The sequence below is a fragment of the Elephantulus edwardii genome, unplaced genomic scaffold, assembly GCF_000299155.1.
Source record: "Elephantulus edwardii isolate Elephantulus edwardi_28Jun2011 unplaced genomic scaffold, EleEdw1.0 scaffold00037, whole genome shotgun sequence".
In the NCBI taxonomy this organism is placed as follows: Eukaryota; Metazoa; Chordata; class Mammalia; order Macroscelidea; family Macroscelididae; genus Elephantulus; species Elephantulus edwardii.
In genome coordinates this window covers 5,934,692-5,950,719 of record NW_006399787.1, presented here as the reverse complement: position 1 = coordinate 5,950,719, position 16,028 = coordinate 5,934,692, and the positions used below count along the sequence as shown (strand labels likewise).

At 46.4% G+C, this 16,028-nt stretch overlaps 1 protein-coding gene across 2 annotated transcripts in view; it reads left to right on the top strand.

Annotated features, from left to right (window-relative positions):
* Positions 1 to 1,432: 1,432 nt before the first annotated feature.
* Positions 1,433 to 16,028, top strand: part of NRXN3 (neurexin 3) — a 2,203,380-nt gene continuing 2,188,784 nt past the window's right edge. For both annotated transcript variants that reach the window (XM_006884636.1, XM_006884635.1), the window contains exons 1-2: positions 1,433 to 2,141; positions 5,761 to 5,765. In XM_006884636.1, coding sequence (XP_006884698.1) covers positions 1,433 to 2,141; positions 5,761 to 5,765 — 714 coding nt within the window. The remainder of the gene's footprint in view (positions 2,142 to 5,760; positions 5,766 to 16,028) is intronic.

Below are 16,028 nucleotides of genomic sequence, written 5' to 3'. Positions count from 1 at the left end.
ATCAAAGAGAAATAGAAAAAGATGAATGCCATTTTCATGGTTCTTAATAGGTAAATAAGCAAACACTCGTGTGTGTGTGTGTGTGTGTGTGTGTGTATGTGTATGAGAGAGAGAGAGAATGAGAATAAAGTGTGTTAGCATTTGTTGTAATAAATTTAGATTACTTGACTCTGGTATTTGGATAGTGTACTACACTTTATGAGGTAGATTGATACAGTGACTGGGGTAATCGGGATGGGTGTGTCAGAGGGAGTGCAATTGGCACAGGACAGAGCAGGGTTTAGGGCTGTTGTACATAGGGTCGCTATGAGTCGCAAGCGACTCGACAGCACATAACAACAACAACAATACAGATATGCTGATAAAGTTTGGGGAATTATACAGTCTTTTGCTGGGAAGAGGGTCAGTGTAAGGAAGGAGGCTCCTCACTGAGAAGGGTTAACCCAGTGACTGTAACAGTGGACTTAAACACATTGGAGATGTGATGTTGGGGCAGGACAGGGCAAGCTTTCAGTCTGTTGTCCACAGTCACTATTCTTGACAAGAAGCTGACTTGACCATGTCTAACAACGAGGATCTTTACATATAGGATGATGGAATATGTCCTGAGGATCTGGGCTTGGGGTCAGGTGATGAGCTCTGGAAGAACCTACCTCCTGAAGGGCTGAGCATTGTCGAAATCACTAGAAAGCCTGTCTCATAGTCTGCACACCATCAGTGTTTGTGAAGTGGGATGTAAAGTTTCCCTCACACAAGACTCTAATCCTCCTCTTCTCTCTCTCTGCTCTCAGGTATTTTCTCTGGAGTCCTAGGAGGCAGGTCAGCGCTGCCACCAGCCCCCACCATGAAGCCTGAGGCTGTCTGTGCTCTGCCCTGGGCTCTGCCCTGCCTGAGTTCCCAGCTCCTGGCTGCTGCCCTCCCTGCAGCCCCTCGTTGCTAGGAGGTAGAACTTCAGAACTGGTCCGTGGCCTGTGTCTACCTTTCACTGGACTCACCTCGCTGCTCCCTCCTCCTCCATCACGGCACCCCCAGCCCTCTGCCCGGCCTCGGTGGCTGGGGCGCCTGGGGGCCCTTCCGGAGGAGTGCATTGCTGACAGCTTCTCATCGCCCTGCGCCTTCTCCTTGAATCAGGCCTCCGGATCCACATGGATAGCTGAGATCTTTTCTCGGAGAGACACTTTGCTTCTCACTTCCTCCACCTGATTGTCCTCTTTTCTGCTGCCTTGTCGTCTTCCTCTGCCCCTTCCTCTTGCTACTGATTTCTAGCTTCCCTCCCCACCTCCATCTCAGTATCTGCGCACCTCCTTCCTCTGTGTTCTGTCTCCCTACCTCTGCCTTACAATCCTCTGGCCCTTCCACTGTCTAAGGGCCAACCCCCTCCAGGGGTCTACTCTGGTCCACCCGCTCTCAGGCCTCTGTCCCAGCAGCAACCATGAGCTTCACCTTCCACTCGGTTTTCTTCACCCTGAAAGTGAGCGTCCTGCTGGGGTCCCTGCTGGGGCTCTGCCTGGGTCTGGAGTTTATGGGCCTCCCTAACCAGTGGGCTCGCTACCTTCGCTGGGATGCCAGCACACGCAGCGACCTGAGTTTCCAGTTCAAGACCAATGTCTCCACGGGTCTGCTCCTGTACCTGGATGACGGTGGGGTCTGTGACTTCCTCTGCCTCTCCCTGGTCGATGGGCGCGTCCAGCTTCGCTTCAGCATGGACTGTGCCGAGACCGCTGTGTTGTCGAACAAGCAGGTGAATGACAGCAGCTGGCATTTCCTCATGGTGAGCCGAGACCGACTCCGCACTGCACTGGTGCTGGACGGCGAGGGCCAGTCAGGCGAGCTACAGGCGCAGCGGCCCTACATGGATGTGGTCAGTGACCTGTTCCTTGGTGGAGTCCCTGCAGACATACGACCTTCCGCGCTGACCCTCGACGGAGTACAGGCTATGCCCGGCTTCAGGGGATTTATCTTGGATCTCAAGTACGGCAACTCAGAGCCTCGGCTCCTGGGGAGCCAGGGTGTCCAGTTGGATGCCGAGGGGCCCTGCGGCGAGGGGCCCTGTGAAAATGGTGGTATCTGTTTTCTCCTGGATGGCCACCCCACCTGTGACTGTTCGACTACTGGCTATGGTGGCAAGCTCTGCTCGGAAGGTAAGACCCTCTTAACCACCCGTCTCCCTTTAGGGACTTGGTGAGAACAGAGATGTTCAATGGACAGAAACTCTAGCATTAAAATATGTCCTTAGCTACATCGAAGATAATCGGGCCCCTTGCCTTCAGGAGGGCTGGAAAACCCTTCATTGGGTCTCAGGGAAGATCTGTGAGGTCTCAGTTTGAGGAGAACCTTGACTTCTCAACCATAAACCCTGTTCTTCAAGGTTCACCCATCCCATTTGAAAGGGCTAGATGGGGTAGGCTTATAGGGCTTGTATCGCAACTCAACTCCACCTACTCTACTGCACTCAGTGGAAACAAAGAGCAGTTTTAGCAGGATTGGCACAGGGCAAGAAATCAGATAGCAATTAGCAAAGAGATTGTGTCTGTTCCTCTTGACCCCTTAAGACCTGGGCACCTGAGAACAGATGCCACTCTCCGCCACAGCAAATGTCTGTGCAAAGAAGACTGAAGGAGGGCGGGTTGCTGGTGGTGACTGGCTAGAACAAGCTCAGCCTTTCAGCTCTTCCTAAAATAGTCTGGGAGGTCAGGTTGGGTGAGGGGGTGAGTCATCTACAGGTAGACACTGTTGCCGCCTTGGCGTAGGATTTCTCCCCGGAGGTCCTGCTTTAGATGTGCTTTCCTCTGGCCTCTCGACCCACTGAGAGCAGAGCAGGAAGGGGCACAGAGCTTGACAGGAATCCTGTCCAGCCAACTCCTCCCACCCCTAAGATGCTGACAGTACTCTGTACAGCATTAAGAACCTTCCAAGTTCAAGCATGGCTTCTCAGAGACGAGGGCAGGAAGCACTGTGCCCATAGACTTTTGGTGCCCTCGGCTTGCACACCAACTTCCGGTTGCTGAGGGGTAAACCTGGGAGAAGTGGCCCTAATTCCAGTAACTTGACAAACACTTAAAATACAGTAAGTGTCAAAGTGGTTAAGTGTTAAGGACTGACCACACAGGCAGGTATGTTAAAGGTTGAATCGAACAAGTTTGTTTTTTTAAAAAAAGCCTTGGATCTTTCTAGAGATTGTGTGTGTGTGTGTGTGTGTTGCCATTTCATGTTGGTCTCTTCACAGAGATGGTGGCTCGGTGCAGGGAGTAACAGTGGTTCTGTGTCTTGGAGGCACTAGGATTGCTCCTAAGAGACTTCACCTGCGAAATCCCTCACCAATCAAGAGCCTGTGTGGGTGGAACCTGAGTCATGCTTAAGTTTTAAAGCTCCTCACGTTATTTCAATGTGTAACCAAGATTGAGAACCGACTAGTAAAGGAGAGGAGGGAGGTCAGGTGTGTGGGCCAGAGAAGTGTCTACTCATTGACGCACAGGATCTCTTCATTCAGGCAAGGCCCTGTCACCTCAGGATTGATTGATGTTGCTCCTTAAATGGTCCTGAGTAGCCCAACCTCTAAAACAGCTATGGCTGATAAATACTTTAGTCACCACTAAGTACTTAAAAAAATTTTTTTTCATTAAAAATCAGAGTTTATTATACAGGTGACATGGGTTGGAGATATTTTGTGGGGCCTTGTTCTAGGCCTCGTCGTAAACCGTGTGTGGGATGGGGCTCTACTTTCTTTTTGAGGGTTAGGTAACATATCTCCTTCCAGATGTTTGCACTGTCCTAATTTGCTTTTCCGTTTTCCCCTGCTGGACTCATCGCAAAGACAGGTGGAGAAGAATAATAGAGGTAACCCGGACCCCAAAGTCACTTTGGGAATGTTGTTATTGGAGTGCTTTTCATGTACAGGTCCCGTCTGGAGCCCGCTGCTGCTCCAGAGCTTCTTGGCTTTGAGGAAAGTTCTGCCTGAAGACGCTGACATGATCACTTGCTTTCTCGTAAGCCCAGAGGATCTGTTCTGCTCACAGAACTTGCACTGAAAGCTGGTATTCTTCCTTTCTAGGGACCAGGGTGTTTGCAAGTGTGTTGTTAACTTGCTGATTACCCCTGATTGCATTTTTGTGTTTAAAAAAGAACTCATTTCCTCTGGGCAGGTTTGGATCAGCACTTTCTGCAGCAAGACTCTCTATACTGTGTATGTATACAATTTGTCTTTTCTCTCTCCTTTTTCTTTTTTGTTTGTGTGTTTCCTCCTAGTCTCTAGCGGAATGTCTTCGGAGCAGATTTCTAATAGCTGAACACATCTATGCATTTTAATAATAGTTCTTTCTGTAAGGCTCCAACCATCTTGTGGCTGTGGGCTGATACCTCTATCTGTAAATGCATACACATGGCATAACTCTCCTGAGACATAAACAGAGTGGATAAACTTTCGTGTTTCAGTGGAACTTGGTTAACTTGGAAGCAAAGCAGGGCAGGGCAATGATTGAGGTGAGAGCACATGTTGGGGGAGGTAACAGAATTTCCTGCCTAGAGCCTGTTGGTCTCATAATTACCCTCATGTTTAATCAATCAAAAATATATCACAGACTATTAGAAAATATCCGTGCTCGCCACACATAGTTAATTTTTAGAGAGTAATCAGGAGGGGGAAAAAAGTCACCTGTAAAATGTTAAGGGGAGAAAATATCACAGCAGCTAACAAGTGTCAAGCAGATCGGCATAAAACTAGATTAAAAAAATGAAACACTGGTCCATTTGCCTAAAGGTGAGATTGTGAAGCAACTGGTGTGGATGCAGCCATTCCCTCTTCTGACCTTTACGTGGCTCATGGCACGGCACCTAAACCAGGAGACTTCTTTCGAACTGTTGGTCCTGTGTTCCAGGTGGCTGGAAGGCAGGGTGGTGCCTGTCACTGGATGGTGTGAGGGCTTGCGCTCTGTGTGGAAGGTTCCCTTTGCACTGGATGCTTTAGCAGCTCGAAGAGCAGGAAGAGCTGTGAGGGCTCCTGCAGCTTCTAAGCAATGTGGCTAGAGTCTGCAGGAGGTGTCTTCATGGTCCATTAGCCTCAGGCCAGCCTGTGGCGTTGTTGGCTGCTGAACCTGCTTGGTTCTTCTCTACGCCTGATGACCTCAAAACGTCTCCACACTGCACCCCAAGAAGATGCACAGATGGGCCCATCTCTCTTATGTGCTTCGGACCATTTCAGTAACCCGCTGGGCGTCTTCTCTAGGCAAGACCCAGAGGATGCTGGAGATGGTTGCTGTGGGGAATTGGACCTGGGGGTAAGAGGTAATGGACATATGTGTCTTCGGCTTCACATGGGGAAGAGCTATTAATTTTGGTTGCAAAGTGAAGTCCAAGAAGCTTTACTTGAGAAAACTTTCTCTCTTCACTCAACCCAGCTCATGGTTACGTTCAGCTTTATGGCATGTGTTGAAGGAAGATGAGGCTTCAGAGTTTTGCTGTAAGCGTTATGGGTTTTGTTTTTTTTAATTTTTTTATTTTGTGTTTGTGTACCGTCAAATGAGATCTGGCTGGTACAAGAGGAGATTGCTCCTCCTTCTCCAGCAGAGCATCTGGTGGATTTGAATCACTCACCTCTGGGATTGCAGTGCAGCTTCCTGCCACTAGGGCACCAGAGCTCGCCAGAAAAATGTTTGGGTTTTTTTTTTGTTTTTTTTTTTTTAAATAGAGCATTTGGTGCTCAACGTGAGACTTTCTCATGTGGACTTTTGATCTTGCCTTTTCAATACTGGTCTGGGAGGACAGAAGAAGTACAGATAATCGAGAATAAAGATGATGCTATGGCTCTGCATAGCTGTTTACAGTTTGTTGAACGCAGCCTGCCTGACCGGGGGCAGCCTTGACACTTGAAGGCAAGTGAAGAAGGCTTGTGAAGTCTCTAGAGAGCAGTCGCCTCGTGGCTCAGTGAGAGTCTGTAATTATCTTAAAATAAATTTAAGCTTGATTGTTTATTTTTTAAAAAATAAGTTATGAATGTGCACATATTGGATTTCTCAGCAATCCTGGGATTGTGAAGAATTGATTCCCTACCAATGTGTATACATTTCAGTAGCATTTTACCCAAATGCTTCCTTTTAGCAAAATCAGCCTGTTCCAGGTGAGGTGGGGCCAGGGAGAAGACATCATAAGCTGATAGGAACTCCTGGATCTCCTTTCAAGGTGAGGATGAGGAGATTCCCTCACAGGATTTGGACAAGCTACCAGGAGAAGCCGGTCCCTGGGAAAACACATCATGTTTGGTTAATGAAAAACGTGGAAATCGCCAAAAAGGTGGATTAACCGGGGCAGCACACATGGGCTCAAACATGGAAGTGACTTTGAAGATGGCACTGGGCCAGGTGGTACTTGGTTCTGTTGTACATAGAATCCTTGTGAGCTGGAACTGACTCCTTGGCACCTAAGACCAATAACCACCCATGAAGCACTCTGCTGCTTACCAAGAGGGCCTGGGTTCAAATCCATCAGACTCTCCATGGGAGAAAGATGCTGATTTCTGTAACGATTTACAACCATGGAAACATGAAAAGTTCACCCTACTCCATCCTTTAGGGCCACTTGTTATCGTTGTTGTTAGAACCGACCCACAGCTGACCCTCCTGTGGGTTTTCAGAGTCAGTTAATCAAATCAGAATTGATTTGACAGCAAGGGATTTGGTTATGGGACTCATGCCATATTATTTGTGTGCTCATCTTTTTAGGTCAATTTAGTGAAGAGGCATGAATTCCTGTTCTGTTAGAATTTAAATAAAAAAAAAGTTCATGTGTATGCATTATCTTTCTTTTTAATTCATTATCTTTCTCTCCTTGCTTGGACAGGTGCCCAGACCAGAAACCTCCTGTCTCAGTCTCAGCTGCTAGATTTTCAGGTGTTGGAACTGGATGGTGAAGTGTGGTCAGTAGTAGATGTTGGTGACAGGAACGAGAGCCCTATTACAAACATGCAAAGGGTGTAGCGCACCCATTGATGCCCCATCCCCATCCTTTCTACTGGTCTTATTCAGGTTGGTTTGTGACCTAGCGGTCTGAGAGTACTACTCTCTTCTTCACTTTTCTTTGTATTGAGCATTATGTAACGATTCTGTCCCATCTCTCTCAAAACCCAGAATAAAGATAGAATAATGCACCAAGAGGAAGCACTCGCCTCAGAGCACATGCTGAGGGCCAAAGCTCTGGTGGTCTAGTGATAAGAAGCTGTGCTGCAGTCCCAAAAGCTTGTGGTTCAAATCTATTGGTTGCTCTCTGGGAGAAGATTGGGCAATCTCCTCCCATGCAATTAATTGCCCCTGCAAACTCGCCGGAGGGTCAGCTATTGGCCACTTCTGACTCAGAAGCACACAAAGCAAAGACAGTGAAGCTTCATCTCACATAGTTGGGGCATGTCGTTAGGAGGGACTCATCCTTGAAAAAGGACATCATGCTTGGAAGAGGGGGAGACCCTCAATCACATGGGTTGACACAGTGACTGCAGCATAGGATTCAAGTGTATCAGAGATGATAAGGCTGGCACAGGACAGGGCAGAGTTCAGATCCATTGTTTAGAGGGTCACCATGAGTCGTAGTCGACTTGATGGCACATAACAACAACAAAGACCGTGGGTCTCCCTGGCAGCTCCCCCCACTCCTGCCTCAAAGACAATGGGTACTGTTGTTAAGTTCAGTGATTGCCCCAGCTGGACTCTCCAGTGTTGGGCTCTCCTGTAATAACAGTCTCCCCTCCCCACTCCTCCCAGCACACATGCTGTTGAAATTGTCACATGGCATTATTACTAATCTGTGTCAGCTCTGAATGGTTTTGGAAAGTGGGGGTGTTGACAAGGCGAGTGGTGAGTAATCACAGGGCAAAGGACACCTCCTTTCAGCACCATCCTCCCTGATGCCAGAGAAGGGAGCCCCCGGAGCAGGACTTAGAGTGTGCACAATGGAGGGATGGAGAGAGCAGCTTCTGCAACTTCGTCCCCTGCCCAGCATTCAGGCTTTGGATGGGACCAGCCCAGAGAACCAGCGGGGCTGTTGCTAAACGGAGCCTGAATAGGAGTCTGATTGCTCCTCTTTCTCCTCTCCTCCTGATTACCAAGTGAGATTTCCTGGGTATGCTGTATGCTAAATGGCAGAGCAGCCGCCCGCCACTTGCTCTAATTATCCCTCTTTTAACTGCAGAGGGAAGAGCAATTTTTCCCCCCACCCCACCCTATAGTATCTCAGCCTCCTTTAAAGAAATAATACCCATCTTCCTTGTCCTCCTGGGCTCGGGTGAGAGCAGCCCTCTCCCCTGAAGAGCTTGACCACCAGCTGCCGGGCTTCGCCTCTGTGCTGTGGGGCTGGGCTGTGGGTCCAAATTCAGGAGGGCTGAGGGTCTTGCAGGCACTTTGCCAGGAGCATGTGAACTTGCATTTGCATTTGGTAATGAGATACCACACAGGCTCAGCGCTGGGGGCTAATTATTTTTGAGGCCCCTATCTCTCTCTGCAGGCTTCTCATGAAAAAGTGTCTCCAATTGCTGGGGCAGCTGCCAGTCAATTCAACCTTCCTCTACCTTCATAGGACAAAGAGGTGAGGTGCATTAAAGGCATGGGACTGATAGGATCTCCCAGGCTCCCCTTAGCTGCGTGCAGTCATCAGCCACGGGTACAGGTCCAGAGGAGTAAAGGCTCGAGGTGAAAGTGGAGTAGACGTGGCTTTGGAACAAAGCTCTAAAGATGAGACGCCCTACCTTGGGCAAATAATATTCTTCTTAGTATGAAAACCACAGCGTGCTTGACATCTTGGGTGTTTTACCTGTTTTATCTCTTCTAATCCTCACAACACTCTTAGGAGCATAACCATCCCATTTCACAGATGAGGAAACTGAGGAGCAGAAAAAATTTAGGACTTGTGTAAGATTTAGTGCAGTGGCTGCTGGAGTGGGAACGACGTGGATTCGCCCACACAGGAGGTTTTTGAAAGCTCATTGTCTTCACCAATACTCCAACTTAAGTTACTGCTGTTGAGTTTGAATCAACTCTTACAGCTGACCCTCCGCGGGTTTCTGAGGATATAAATGACACAGGGGAAGCTGCCCATCTTTTTCCAACTGAGCCGCTGTTTAATTCAAGCTGCCCGAGAGCCTCAGCCTTTGGACTAGCAGCACAATTCGCTGTCGACTTGCCCCCAGAGCAGCCAGGGATCGTGGGACATTGCTCTGTGTTTGACTATATTAATGGCTTTGTGTGTATTCATTCCCTCTTGTAACCTCACAGGCACTCTGCACTACAAGAGCATTCTTCTTTTCTGGTAGATGGGAACATAGAGGGGTATAGAAGTGAAGTGACAGGTCCAAGATCACCCAGCTAATAAGAAGTATGCAACTTCTGAAACTAAAGCCACAGTGTGGATCCAGAGCCCACACTCCGAATGATCTTGCTATCCTGCCTCTCAATGAGTAGAAATAATAAGAAATCACAGGGGGTGTTGACAGTATTAAATGAGATAAATCCTATAAAGTTAACAGCACAGTCTCTGGGAAGGTGTCTCTGCTCTATTGTTTTTTTGGATTAAATGCATAACACTGAAAGAGATTTTCTTTTCAAGGAGAAGAGTGACTTGGAGGGGAGGGGTTGGGCAGGGAGAAAAAGGCAACAATGAATGGATGAAAACCCTAAGTCTCTGTAAACTTTCATTTAAAGTCATTTAAAACAATGTAAAAGAAAAATAAAGAAAAATGTAAGGATGAAATTGATAAAATTTGTTTTCACTGAAGATCTGGAGTTCCTATCGGAACTACCTGGGCTTTATTACTGTTCTTTATTCCAGTTTGAAAGGTGGTAGAGATATGATGGGAAGAATTTAGGGAGGGGCTATGGAGACCGGTTTCATTGTATTTTTTCCCCCAACCCAAGAGTGGATTGCTACATCTGCTTATTCGTGTCAGACCATATTGGGAATTCTCTGTCTACAAATATAGTGCTCTAGCTTCTATTATAATTCCCTAAGGCAGAAAGGGCAGTCTTACTATGCCCAGCACACAAACAAGGAGATCCAGGGCCTGAGAGACCATTGTACTTGTATGGGCCAAGAATGTGAGTGCATCCTTGGATTTGTATAGGTGCCCATTTGTGCAGGTGCCTCTGAAATTTCAGAGCCCCGATCCCAGTGTAGTTTGCATGTCTAGTTTTCTGTCTCTTTAATGTAATGGCTCATGTCACTTACATACAATGAAGCATTGTCTCCTTGGAAGCAGTTGATAAGCAAAATTTCAAACTCCACGTGCAAGAGATTATTTCATCTTGGCCCATTTCAGGAACCTTGTTCCTATCAGTGTTGACTTGAGCATGATCACTATCCTGTGATCATAGAAAAAGAAGAATGGGGAGAAGGAGAGGGGAAAAAAAAAGATAATACATATAAGAGAGGTGGCTGAAAGAGGAGTGGGTGAGAGAGACATGATGTGTGAGAGAAAGGATGAAAATGGGAGAGTTCAGACAGAGTGGGAGAGGCAGGGCATGTGTGGGCGAGAGTGCTAGAATGGATCAAGATGAATGTGAGGCTCTCAGTTCCCAGCCTCAGAGCCCTGGTTTTAGGTAAAGTGACATGGAGTTGACCATGACCTGTTATGCAGCTGGAATACAGCCACCTCGCACTGGAGCATCCAAGGGACAGGATGGCCTCTTCAAACTCACCTTTGATTTCCTAGGAACTTCAAAAAGCCCAGAACTCCACCCCAGGCTGGCGGTAAAAGATGGTCTTTCTGGACTAACCACTCTGTCAGCTCCCTCTTGCTTTCCTGTCTTGAATTTCTCTTCACAAATGATGAATTCAGACTCCCCTCCTCAGTGCTTGTTCTTCCTTTGTGTGTTTGTATGTGTTATTATTACAGAGGCGGATCCGCTGTGCAGCTGAACTGTCACATACCCTTACTTGCATGCTCCTTCCATAACGCTCCAGACCTAATTTTGCACTTGTGACTTGTTTTGTTTTTCCTGAAGGTCTCGCATGTCTTGAGCTCCAGGCTTAAGCTTCCTGCTCCCGTGACTCTGCCTGTGTTAAGAAGACTTGTTGCTGTCCAGTGACAGCAATGATGTGCTGGGTGTATGTGCGATTCCCCTCCCTCCACTGACCCTTCATCACAGACACGTGTCTTCCTCTGAGGACGGAAGAGGAAGGAACAGCCATGGCTAGAAGGACAAAGAGTGTAAGAGGATGATGTACATAGGAGAATATCATTGCTCTACGTGTGGTGAGGAGGTGACCTTAGTATCCAGTGAACCCAGTGGCTTCAAGGATTTGTGCTCACTTGCTAATCTAAAGGTTGATGGTTTGAAATCACCCAGTGCTCTGCAGAAGATGAGCCCAGAGAAATGCTTCCACAAAGAGTCACACACACTCCTGAGGCGTCAGCTCTACTCATTGTAATTCAGCGCTCTATGAGGCTGTAAATCTTCATGGGAGGGGAGTGCACACCTTTTTCTCTCAGAGCAGTCAGAAGATTCGAACAGTAGACCTCTTAGTCAGGAGCCTGAAGTGTTATACTCCCCTGCTACAAAACAGCGAATGCAAAAATGTTCTCATTAAAACCTTGTTCTTGTTCCCCAAACACTGCTCAAGAAAAGAAAATACTTTCGCCTGTGTGAAAGTAGGCAATAACTGTAGTATTGTATTGCAATAAATTTTTGTTTCTGTAAAGTCAGAATATAGATGGCAGTTCTTAATAGGTCTTAGGAGAAAACGAATTCAAAAGAACATAAATGCATTTAGGAATAAGACTGAAATGTTCGACACACCCTCCCAAACAAACTAATGAACAATTTTCAAGATTGCATTGAGGAAAAGTTTCTAGAAGAACTACACAGTGGTGTGTGAGGTGATCATGAATGAGAAGCCTGCTTGATGGCGGTGGATGAGAGAAGAGGTGTGTGGAAGCGTTTGTGTGGATTTAGAGGAACCAGCTGGTGTTTGAACAGAAGGAGAACCCAGTGCTCCTACTGAGGCTTTTGCAGTGAGCTGGGGGCTGCTCTGCTTCTAGGGTGCCGTGGGGAACTGTGTCACAGGTGACAGGCTGTGGCTGGCAGAGGACAGAGCATGGCTCTGCAGGCCTGTCTCTGTGATCTATTTGGGAGCTGACAGTACCAGTGGGCTGTCATTACTACTGTTGTTCTCCAGAAATTGATGTCTTTGGGTGACCTATTTAAAAACAGTGTGGGGGCCCCCTTTAAATGTGTCATCATCTGTATCTGCTTTCAAACCTCAACTACCCAACAATGTTCCAAAATGATGGATTTTCCAAACACATTCTTTTTTAGCCCAGAAATCAGGACTTTTAGCCGTTAAAAATGAACTGATCTCGTAGTCATTCAGCTAAACTACACAGTTCTACTCTGTATTGACATTTCATTTACATCTTGTTCATGACATCTTAACTGCCTGGGGCTCTTTGAGGGGAAGATAGCTGTATTCTGGAAGAGTATGGAGTGTTCCAGGGTGAAAAGGGTTAACGTCTTGCACTGTCTCTGAAAGGCTCAAGTCCACCCAGAGGAACCTTGGAAGAAAGACTTGATGGTCTGCCATTAAAACCCCTACAGCACACAGTTTCACTGTGACACACCTGGGGTTGCTATGAATTTATATCAATCAGTGGCATCTTTTTTATGTCAGGGTGGGCAGGAGGGTGAGAGGGAAAGAAAGGCAGAAACGTTGACTAAATAATAATAAGGTTTGTCTGAACAAGGCACTTAGAATCCTTTTGGTTTTATAGAAAGTATTTAAGTATGGTATCTTAATATCTAAGGAAAGAAAGTGACTACAGAGTTTTCCTTCAAGTTTCTTGATGAGATTCAATTTATTTGAGTCTCTCCTGACATTTCTGCTCCTCACCAGCAGGCTTTTGTCTCCCGTCATTGATCTCTTTGCCAGTGTGATGTCCTCAGAGGCCAGAGTTTCAACAGGCCTGCGGTATAGGTACAGAGAGGGTTGGGGTCTCTGCTCTGGTGGGCTGAGGATTCCTAGTGCAATCCACCAATCTCTCCTCTTGAAATGCTTGGAAACATGTAGTCTGCAGTCCCTCGAAAATCGAAAAAGTGCAGTGAGACTGTGTACAGCATATTTACTTAATTAAATGACTTTAAAATAAAAAAAGAGCACACTTGTGAGGTGGGAAGCGCTGGAAAGCAGAGATGAAATCACATGTCCACAGAGCAGGAGATGCTGGTAGAGTTAGAAAGTCTCCAGGTAGAGATTTTATTTTTCCTCTTCTCCTCTCTGGTTCTTTTCCTTTCCAGAAGGGACTCTATCTTCGGTGTGGTCAGCTCAAGAGGCTTAAGGGGGTGGAGAAGAGTGAGTGGATTCACATCCTGTTGGGCCTCTGATCCATGGGATTCCCCTAAAACTAATGTTGTATGCTATTGGGGTGATTTGGACTCTTAGCAATCCCGTGAGATGGAGAAGAACTTCCCATTAGGCCCTTTCAAGACTAACATTTCACGGAAGCAGACTGCCAGGTCTTTCTCTCATGGAAGGTCTGTTGAGTTCAAATTTGTGAACTTTTGGTTAACAGCTCTTCAAGACTGACATCCTACAATTTATTTGCTCAGGAAAGATCAGGCTGGAGTTCAGGTTGAAGTGATGGGCTGTGGGCTCCTGTTTCATTTTAGATAAGAGATCTGGTGATATTTTAGGGGACTTCATTATAGGTGGTCCTTCTGGAGAAATCACCTGTGAGATGGAGCAAGGACCCTCTGATTCCTGTAGAAGATGGCATCATGTCTACGTTGGCTTTGTGTTGAGTAATTCTGTAGAAACCAAGGTGCTATGTTAAGATTCATGGGGAAATGAGTTTGGAGGGGACTTGAAAGGCCACTGAGTTTAGCTCCTCGTGACCCTCCCCTTTGTTCATGATGTAAGACATTTTCCCTCACAAAAAGTACTCTATTCAACTGCAGTGAATGGGGCCTCCCTCTTTTTCAAAGAAGCATAATTGATCTCTGATCCATGCTGAGTGTTAGAGAGTTCTTCCTTAGACTTACCACAAAGTCTGCTACCCAGTCACTTTCTCCATTGGTCCTAGTTCTATTTAAAGCAATTCGACCTTTTTTCAATGGACCATGTGGGTGGGGGGACGTTGGATGGGCCATGCAATATCTGGATGATGCTTTGCAGGAACTAATTAATTATGATGTCAAGGTAAATTTCATACAGAATCCTCTACTTTGGGTCTCGAGGTGCATACACCACTGAGTTATTTAGAATTAACTGCTTGTGATGCATCTTAAACAATGTGGGAGGGCTTTATGTGGGAAGAGACTCTGATGTAAGCAGGTGATTCATGCTCCAGTCATTTTGCTCTGGGAGAGCTTGCCCTCTGAATGATTCATCGTTAGCCACATCTCTGGCTCTATTGTCGTGCTTCATTTCATCTTTCAAGATGTTCAATTTTGCCTCTGTTCCCAGCTAGGCATTTAGCATCTCTGAGTTTCCAAGGAGCCCCCCCCTGGAAATATCAAATTGCCCAGCAATGAGGGATTGCTGGGCAAGTGCCCACTTTCAATGATGAAAGTGAAGGTCTACAATGTTGTGGAGCAGAGAGAAAGGGAATTGGATTGCACTTGCTTGACTAGCCTGTATCTGGTAACTAGCATCAGACACCCCAACAGGGCTCAAGATTTTGCCAAAAAGTCTGATAGGGTGTTAACAAAACATGAGGTGGAATAGCTGGCTCTCAAAGCTGGCCTTGGACATTTATGTCCGATTTGAAAATGATTCTCACTCTTCCAGGTTGCCCTGGGAACCCCATGGATTGGGCACTGTTGGGTAGAAGTCTCCCAGGAAGAGGGATCAGGCAGGGCTAAAAGATGTTTCCCTCACATTGACATCATCTCTGGAAGTGTGCCATGCAAATGCCCACCTGCACCCTACATGGGATAATGCTGATCGTGGCTCTTTGCCCTCTCAGTATTGACAGTCATTTCATTGGCATAGCCAAGAAGGCAGACTCATTGCTGTGAAGCTGGAACTGACTCATCGTTACCCTCCAGCAAGTTTTCAGAGGCTATAAATTGCACAGGAGGAGGTTACTCAATTTTTCCCCACAGAAAAACTAGAGGGTTTCAACTGCCTACCTTTGAGTTCTTGGAAGCAAGAATGGCACTCACTTCCAAAAACCTTGCCTCTGGAAACTCTATGAACTTGGAGAAAAGATGAAAGTTTTGCGTTCAAGACTTTCATTCATAGGGTTGCTATGGGTAGTCTCTGACTCTATGGCACTTAACAACAATACAACCTTTGAGTTGGCAGCACAACTCCTTACCATTGGGCCACCAGAACTCCTCTCTACTCATTATTCTTAAGCTTATTTTCTCTTAGTTTTAAGAGCAAAGCTCATGGACAGCATATTGATACAAAGTATTGGCATGCACTTAGTCACCAACTTCTTGTCCCTCCTGCTCTCATCCCGCCTTGCTCTGTGACCTGGATGCATGTGCTGAGACACGGATGTGGCTATCTTGTATACTAATGTGCCGGTGGCCCCTGGTCAGCAGGAAGCTAGATTTGGGATGCTATGGAAACTCTTTTGTTGGCCCATCCTGATGTCAAGTTTTCAGCCTAATATTAATGAATATTGAGATGATTATTACCCCATTCTCTGTGTTGAGTATGTAACCGGTGCCTGCATTTTAAGGCGTTTCTTGGCTCCCTTCGATTTGCACATCCTCATTGCAAGGTGCAATCGCTCAGTTGAGTTTCCATACACTGTTTTCACAGGAATGTATTTAAGGAGGGCTATCCTTGATAGTATTAAGATGTAGAATCCATGGAGGACTCCATGTTTCCTTTTTTTTTTTTTAATTAAGAATGACACATTGGATGCCATGTCTCCAGTATGTGAGAAAAAGATAGATGCCAATAAATGTTTTTGCTCTTAATAAAGCACATTGTATGTATGGTGGTCCATCCATAGATTATGTTTGTATATATGTGTCTTGTTCATGTATGTATTTATCCATTAATGTGTGTGGCAAATGACTATGGGTTCTCAGGAATTTGAT